Raw genomic sequence first — 9,020 nt, forward strand, 5'->3', positions numbered from 1 at the left:
TTGGTCAGACCACACCTGGAATATTGTGTCCAATTCTGGGCACCGCAATTGAAGGGAGATGTTAACAAGCTGGAATGTGTCCTTGGAAGGGTGACTAAAATGATCAAGATCTGGAGAACAAGCCCTATGAGGAGCGGCTTAAAGAGCTGGGCATGTTTAGTCTGAAGAAGAGAGGGCTGAGAGGAGACATGATAGCCATATATAAATATGTGAGGGGAAGTCATAGGGAGGAGGGAGTAAGCTTGCTTTCTGCTGCCCTGGAGACTAGGACATGGAACAATGGCTTCAAACTGCAGGAAAGGATATTCCCCCTGAACGTTAGGAAGAACTTCCTATTTGTGAGAGCTGTTCAGCAGTGGAACTCTCTGCCCTGGAGTGTGGTGGAGGCTTCTTCCTTGGAGGCTTTTAAGCAGAGGCTGGATGGCCATCTGTCAGGGTTGCTTTGAATGTGATTTTCCTGCTTCTTATCAGGGGATTGGACTGGATGGCCTGGGAGGTCTCTTCCAACTCTATGATTCTATGATTCTAAGGAAATATAGGGAAGAGCATTGTATAAGCTTGTATAAACTATATTGGGGGGGGGGGGGGTCAATGAACCATAAACATGGGACTGGAGCTGCATGTGGCCCACTCTTACTTTAGGCACAGTATAAGGTATTATCTTCTGTATCCCTAGTCCTGTACCAAATCACATGCATGTTGTCACATGCATTGTAAAGGTTAAATGTAGTGCCAACATCGCAATCCACACCATCAGGGCTACCCTTACCATTAGGCAGAATGAGGGGCTTACATGAAGCAGCATATTTTGGATGTCATAAAAAGTCAAAAGCCGGTGGACTTCCGGGTGTGCGCGAATGGCGGAGAGTCAGGCACTTTAGGAGGTGCCGGTTCTGGCTGCAAAGATCGGGTAGAGCATGAGCTCCCTCCCCCTCACGGATAGAGTTGAGGGGGACAGCGAAACTGAGGGTGCCAGCCGATGGTCCTGAGAGGGTCTTCTCCTCAAGAGGAGCCCCCAAAAGGATCCGGTAGATGGTCCATCAGTACGGCGGATCGCAGCGGAACGCAAGGGGAAACCCGCCACATCTCCAGCCGCGCGCGCGCCCACCAAGACGAGAAAGGAAAGGTAAAGAAACAGACAAATATATATAAATAAGAAAAGATTGTCGGAATTGGAGGGTAAGAAGGTCCCCTGGAAAGGAAGGGGGAAGGAAAGAGTGTGAAGGGTGAGGAGACGGAAAAAAAAAAAATTGAACGGACAAAATAGGAGAGAGTAACCCGGAAGAGAGGAAAGGGAGCGCGAGCCTGACACAGAGGAACGACAAGGAAGGAAAGGAAAATAAAGGAAATAAAGGTAAAATCTCAATTGTAAAGGGAAGGAGCTAAGCTGGGAGTGCTTAAACATAACTAATACGTGGGACATTACTTAATACTTTATATCCGGGACCTATATTATTTGGATCACTGCACTAGTTAGGAAATCTAGATCATGGCATAACAACCCAGTGAGCCAAGAAGCCGCCGCCTCAAAAGAAGGGGAAGAGGTGGACGGAAGAAAAACACACAAAGGCAGAGTGAAGCCGTGGGAGGAACACAGAGGTTTGTTGAAGGGACCTGTAAGGCTAAAAGTAAAGAATAAACAAACCAGAGAAGGGGAAGATCTGACCTTGAGAGGAGCCTTGAGAAAGGAGGCTGTTTTGACTCCAGGAAAATAAGCAAACAGAGAACGGAGGGGGAAATAATCCTCCCGCTACCACAAGGGGATCTCGCGAGAACGGGGGACAGAGAAGGGAAAACGCTGACACAGGGAAAGTGAGATCGTGCCAAAAGTACCCCGCGAGAACAGAGAGAGAGCCAACAGGTGAAAAGCAAGATCAATCAATAAATAAGGAAGGAAAGCTGGTGAGAATAATTGGATTGACAAAGGAACGGAAGAAGGAGGCCAAAGAAGCAAAAGAAGGAGTTAGACAAAAGGAGCCAGACGAAGAAGCAGTAGAGGTAAAAATTTGATTTACTAGGGAAGGGAAAGAAAATAAATAAATAAATAATAAATAAATAAACGAAGAAAGAGGCAATTAGGATATTGATATAAGGGCAAGGTAAGGGAATACCACGAGGGAGTAACAAATAAATAAACGAATAAATAAATTACAGGAGAGAGACAAAGAACTAAAGAAGAAGGAGCAGAGATAAAAGAAGGGAAAGAAGGAGAGAAGAAGAAATAAGAATAAAATGGCACACTACAAACCAAAGGGAGAAAAAGAAACAAAGGACTTGAAGACCCAACCTAGGAGATCATCCATACCGGAAGACATGAATCTCAGGGATATGATGAGAGACATGATGAAGGAGGTTTATAGAATGCAAGAGAAGCAGGATATACTTCAAAAGATGGTGCAAGAACAAATGTCAGATATGAGAAAGGAATGGAAGGAAGATCTAGGAGAAATGAAAAAAGAGATGAACCAAATCCAGGAAGATTTGAGAGAATTAAGGTCAGAGAAGAAGGAGTTAAGGAAAATTCAAGAAACCACGCAGAAGGAAATAAAAGAAATACATGAAAGAAATAGAAAAATGGAAAGGAAACAGGAAGAACTGGAAGCAAAAGAAATGGAGTTCCAGCTAAGGTTACGAAACATAGTGGAAGAACCAAGAGAAGATATAAGACTGACGGTGGTGGAGATACTCTCCAATCTCCTGGGATGTACAGAGAGAGAAATGGAAGAGCAGATGGATAGGACATACAGAGTAAATACAATATATGCAAAGAAAAACAAAACACCAAGAGATGTGATTGTACATCTGACAAGGAAAGTAATAAGAGACGAAATATTGAAAATAAACAACAGAAAACAAATCTACTTTAAAGAAAAAAAGGTAGCCATCTTAAAAGAACAACCAAGTTCGGTGATAAACAGAAGAAGAAAATATACCCCACTCACTGACGAATTAAAAAAGAGGAAAATAAAGTTTAAATGGGAAAGAGAAGAGGGGTTAATGGCGACATTTAGAGAACGGAAATACTGGATAACCACAGAAGAAGGTGCTAAAGAGTTCTTAAGAAAAATTAAATCAGAAAAGGGGAAGGATAGAGAAGAGGAGGAACATGAAAACAATGAAAGAGAGAAGAAAAAGAAGAGATTGCGAGAGTTCTCTCCGGATAAGGAAGAGATGGATCTGGGAAACTATAGATTAAATCTAAGAGGAAATACAGAAATAGTGAACCTGGACAGAGTAAAGGAAACACAGGAGGAAAGTATGGAAAGAGTGGAAGAAGAGGAAGAAAAAGAGGAGAAAGAAGAAGAAAATCAAAAAGAAGAAGGACAATGCTAAGTGAATTAAAAGTATATATTAATAATGTTAATGGCCTGAACTCACAATATAAGAGAAATAAAATCTTTGACACACTAAGCAAAAGAAACTGTCAAATTATTGCATTACAAGAGACACATATAGCACACAGACATGTAGCACATTTAGAAAATAAAAGGTTAGGTAATGCATTTTATGCCTCGGCAGCAGAGAAGAAAAGGGGCGTGGTGACGTATGTAAACAAAGAAATACCAGCAAATTTGGCCTTCAAAGACGGGGAAGGAAGATTCGTGGGCGTAAACATTACGATACAGAATGTGAAAACATTGATATGCAATATCTATGCGCCAAATGACTCAAAAAAGATATTTATAGACAAGCTACAAGAAAATATAAATAATCAGGAATTTGATCAACTAATGATTGTAGGAGACTACAATGGAGTAATAGACGGAAAAATGGACAGAAGTAAAGAAATGGGGAAGAAGAAAGACAAAACAAGCAATTCGGGTAATCTACCAAAACAAATGATAAATATGTTAAAAGATTTTAATCTGGTAGATGCTTGGAGAGAGAAAAATGAAAAGACGAGGGATTATACCTTCTATTCGTCCAGGCACAAAACCTGGTCCAGAATTGATATGGTTTGGACTTCAAAATCTCTAGTAACAAAAATAAATAAGATAAGGATTTTACCAAGATTGGATTCGGACCATTGCCCGATTGAACTAAAAATCTATAACTCAAAAAAAACAGTAAGGTGGAAACTGGATGACAATTTATTAAAAAAAGAAGAAGACATTGAAAAGAACAGAAAATTACTAACGGAGTATTTTAGACAAAACGATACATCAGAAGTACATCTGTACACAGTTTGGGAGGCCAGTAAGGCGGTAATGAGGGGGTACTTTATCCAACAAAAAGCACTAAAGAAAAAAAAGAGAAGGCAGGATTTCGAAAAAATAATGGAAAAAATCAGTAAAGAAGAGGAGTTACTTAAGAAGGAGCCAAAGAATGAAAACGCTCAAAAGAATTTGCAATTACTACACAAGCAAAGAGAACACCTAGAGATGGAGGAAAGAGCAAACCAACTTAAATATATAAAACAAGATTATTTCCAAAATGCGAACAAGCCGGGAAGATGGTTGGCGAGGAGGTTACGAAAAAAAAGAGAAGCTACTGTGGTGACAAAATTAAAGGAGGCAGATAAGATATACACTCAAGAGGAAGAAATAAGGAACAATTTTGCAAAATTTTACAAAAAATTGTATCAGGACGAACAGATAAATAAAGAAAGGATAACAGAATATATAGGACAGTGTAACATACAAAGAATCTCAGAAGAACAGAGAGAAGAATTGAATAAAGAGATCACAGAAGGAGAGATAATAAAAGCTATAAAAAGTATGAAAACGAACAAAGCCCCAGGCCCAGATGGACTAACGGCGATCTATTACAAAACCTTCCAAAACGAGATAACCCCCTATTTGAAGAAAATTATGAGCGAAATAAGACAACAAAAGAAAATGCCAAGCACATGGAAAGAAGCAAACATATGCCTAATACATAAAGAGAATTCGGACCCAGAAAATGTTAAAAATTACAGGCCGATATCATTATTAAACGTAGACTATAAAATATTTAGTAACGTGATTGCGGAAAGGTTCAAAAGATTTCTAAAAGACTGGGTAAAGGAAGATCAAACAGGCTTCTTGCCGGACAGACACCAAAAAGAAAATGTAAGAACAGTTATAGACTTGATAGAATATTATGAAATAAACAATCAGAAAGAGGTAATGCTTCTCGCGCTGGATGCGGAGAAAGCATTCGATAATGTCAATTGGAACTTCGTTAAGATGTTAATAAAAGAAATGGATATAGGATACTACTGCCAAAATATCATAGAAGCAATTTATGAAAAGCAAGAAACTAAGATAATTATAAATGGCCAAGAGACGAATAAAATAAAAATAGAAAAAGGTACCAGGCAGGGATGCCCACTATCCCCTCTAATATTTATACTAACACTAGAAATATTGCTGAATGAAATAAGAAAGGAAAAAGAACTAAAAGGAGCAACAATACAAGGAAAAGAATATAAAGTGAGGGCATATGCAGACGACCTAATCTGTATAATAGAGGAACCTCTTAAAAAATTAACAAAATGGATGGAAACAATCAATAAATTTGGTGAAGTAGCTGGATTCAAAATAAATATGGATAAGACAAAAGCAATCACAAAAAATATCACAAAGAAAAATCAGGAAAGAATAAAAGAAAAATGGAACATACAAGTATCAACAAAAATAAACTATCTGGGTATCATAATCACACCAAAAAATCTTCAACTGCTAGAAAACAACTATACGAAAAAATGGAAAGAAATAAAAAAAGAACTGGAAGCATGGGGGAAACTAAATTTATCTTTACTAGGAAGAGTTGCAAGTGTGAAAATGAACATTCTACCAAAAATGATATTTCTCTTTCAGAATTTGCCAATAATAAGGAATCAAAAAATAATAAATGGATGGAAAAGAGATTTAATGAAGTATATATGGCAGGGGAAAAAAGCAAGAATAAATTATAAGAATATGATAGAAGAAAAAAATAAAGGAGGGCTAGCAATGGTGGACTTGAAATTATACTTTGAAGCAAGCGCTCTGGCGTGGTTTAGAGATTGGGCTAAAATGGAGAAAGACAAAATATTAACTCTGGAGGGGATAGGATTAAGATCAGGTTGGCATTCGTATATATGGTACGAAAAAGAAAAGAAAGAAAAAAATTTTGGAAACCATTTCGTAAGATCAGCGATTTTGAAGATATGGATGAAGTATAAGAGCAGGCTATGCAATAAAATACCACTCTGGTTGTCACCACTTGAAGCGGTCCAGCGGAGAGAAATGGGATGGAGGCGGTGGCCGAGATATAAGGAACTAGTGGAAAAGAAGGAAGGAGAATGGAAATTGAAGTCACAACAAGAGATGCATAAAATAGATAAGAACATATCCTGGTTCCAGTACTGGCAAGTAAAAGAAAAATTCACAAAGGATAAAAGCTTTGGATTTGCAGAGGGGGAAACGTTTTGGGACAAAATAATGATATCAGGAAAGAAAATAATAGCCAAGATTTATAAAAAATTATTGGAGTGGGATACAGAAAGGGAAAATACAAAGAAATATCAAGAAAAATGGTCAAAAAACATAGGAAGAGAAATAAGGAAAGAGGAATGGGAGGAAATCTGGAGAAAGAAACTGAAATACACATGCGCAATTGACTTAAAGGAAAACTGGATAAAGATGGCTCACAGATGGTACTGGACGCCGAAGAAATTGGGGAAATGCTACAAAAACGTGAATACGAAATGTTGGAAATGCGGAGAAAGAGAAGGAACACTATTCCATATATGGTGGACATGCAAGGAAGCAGAAAAATACTGGGGGAAAATAAGAAAAAGATTACAAGAAATGCTAGAAATAAGAATTCCATTAAAACCAGAGATCTTTCTATTAGGAATAACGGATCAAAAATTTGGGAAAAATAAAGACAAACTACTTTTCCTAATGACTACAGCAGCTAGGATATGTTTCGCAAAGAGATGGAAAGAAAAACGAATCCCAGAAGAGGAAGAATGGATAATAAGAATTATGGAAATTAGAAATATGGATAGACTCACATATTTATTATCAAAAAATAAAGGAGAAGCAATAAGAGAGACAGATTGGAGTCAAATCACCAATTACTTAAATAAAGAATATGGAAAATAGAACAAGGAGAAAAGAATAAGGATAAAATCACCAACAAAAGGACAATATAATAGGACAGGAGGACGTAGAAGAAAGAGATGGAAAATTAAGTAAGGGATAAGACAAGACCCTCAAGGAAGATGATCGGAAGTCACTCAAGATTTTAATCTCTTTTTTTTTTTTTTTTTTCTCTTTCCCCCGACTTCTCTCTCTTTTGGTGGGGTCTTTCCCTGCGGGCTCCCTATTGGTCTATCCCCATCATCACCCCTCCCCCCCCCCCCACCCGAACCCTCAGTCTTGAGACCCAGTATAGAATTTTAACATGTATATAAAACTCAATAAAGATTATTAAAAAAAAAAAAAAAAAAAAAAAAGTCAAAAGCCTCTCTGCTCCTTTGAAGTCTGTGCTTATAAGAGTCTTCATATTTAAAGAGACTCCAGTGATACTAGATGGGAAAAGAATTTGTCTTTCCTTTGCAAGTATCTGCAAAAAGACGAAATTGAAACTTGTAACTATGCTTCTCACCCCCAATACAAAATGATGAACAAACCAGGAACATCCCTTGGATAACTGTTATGAGTGTGCAAAATGAGAAATATGACAGCATAAGAAGTTATAGAAAACCTGTCTGTTTTTATGTAGGAAACAGAGCCATTAACTGCTCTGCCTGAACACATAAATGTTCACCTGTGAGAGCCCATGGAAAACTGGAATTTGTTAGAGAAAAAGGGTAGTCCCCCCACCTTTCATCCATAATTTTTCCTTCACCCAGCTTCACAATTTACTACATCTTACACATAAATGCCAAAGGTTAAGATACTGAACACATAAACTGAACACATACACTTGGAACAATCAAAAGCAAAAAAGAGAAAATTAGAAAGGACAAAATATATCACAACTGGCAAAGGAATCAGTAATATCCGCACTCCCCAATCCTTACTAAAACTAAATGTGTGTAAATACATGCTTGTTGGCTCATAGACCAACTTACTCCACATTACATCCTACCGTTGGACTGCAACTCCCACTACCTCCAGCTTACCCTTAGATAACCAAGCAGTTTCACCCACCCTCTGCATCTACACACAATCATAGAATAGTAGAGTTGGAAGAGACCTCATGGGCCATCCAGTCCAACCCCCTGCCAAGAAGCAGGAAATTGTATTCAATCCATAAGGAAACACAAGTCTTATTCTGGAGAAGGTATGTCATATATTTATGCTCAAATTAAATTATGCTGAAGATTCCTATGGGTAGAAGCAGTAAAAAAAAAAAACAAATGCCAATGAAATGCAGAGATTGGAAGGATACCTTTAATAATAATAATAATAATAATAATAATAAGAAGAAGAAGAAGAAGAAGAAGAAGAAGAAGAAGAAGAAGAGAGGGAGCCGCAATGGATTAAGCCCTTGTGCCAGCTGAACTGCTGACCTGAAAGTCGGCCGCAACATGGGGTGAGCTCCCATCTGTCAGCCCAAGCTTCCCATGTGGAGACATGAGAGAAGCCTCCCACAGGATGGTAACACATCCGGGTGTCCAATATGTTCTCAATTTGCTTCTAAACAACAACAATAACAACAACAACAATAATAATAAGGCATATAATGAGGTGGCTCCAGCACCACTGTGGTAATGGATCCACTCCATTCTTCAGCTTTAGTCTGAATTTTAAAAGAGCATTGAGCACCTTGGATAGCACCTTTGAATTCTGGAATAAAACACAGAATATGTTCACTATTCTGCAGACATCGCAGGCTGGTTCTAAACTGCCAAATAATCCAATTTCAACTGCATTATATGGTCAGTGTAAAACAGGACCGGCAAACTTCGGCCCTCCAGGTGTTTTGGACTTCAGCTCCCACAATTTCTAACAGCTGGTAAGCTGGTTGGGATTTCTGGGAGTTAAAGTGCAAAATATGTGGAGGACCGAAGTTTACCCATGCCTGGTATAGTGCAATAC

The 9,020-nt window shown here is 38.3% G+C and overlaps 1 protein-coding gene across 1 annotated transcript; it reads left to right on the forward strand.

The window, feature by feature from the left end:
* The first annotated feature begins 842 nt into the window (after window positions 1-842).
* On the forward strand, window positions 843-4,524 carry LOC134298852 (trichohyalin-like). Its single transcript, XM_062980266.1, has one exon. The coding sequence runs from the start codon at window positions 2,233-2,235 to the stop codon at window positions 3,331-3,333; it is 1,101 nt and encodes a 366-aa protein (XP_062836336.1). The 5' UTR covers window positions 843-2,232; the 3' UTR covers window positions 3,334-4,524.
* The last annotated feature ends 4,496 nt before the right edge of the window (window positions 4,525-9,020 follow it).

The sequence above is a fragment of the Anolis carolinensis genome, chromosome 1, assembly GCF_035594765.1.
Source record: "Anolis carolinensis isolate JA03-04 chromosome 1, rAnoCar3.1.pri, whole genome shotgun sequence".
Lineage (NCBI taxonomy): Eukaryota > Metazoa > Chordata > Lepidosauria > Squamata > Dactyloidae > Anolis > Anolis carolinensis.

Coding starts and splice junctions, on each gene's coding strand:
- LOC134298852 (XM_062980266.1), top strand. CDS start 2,233: ATGGCACACTACAAACCAAAGGGAGAAAAAGAAACAAAGGACTTGAAG.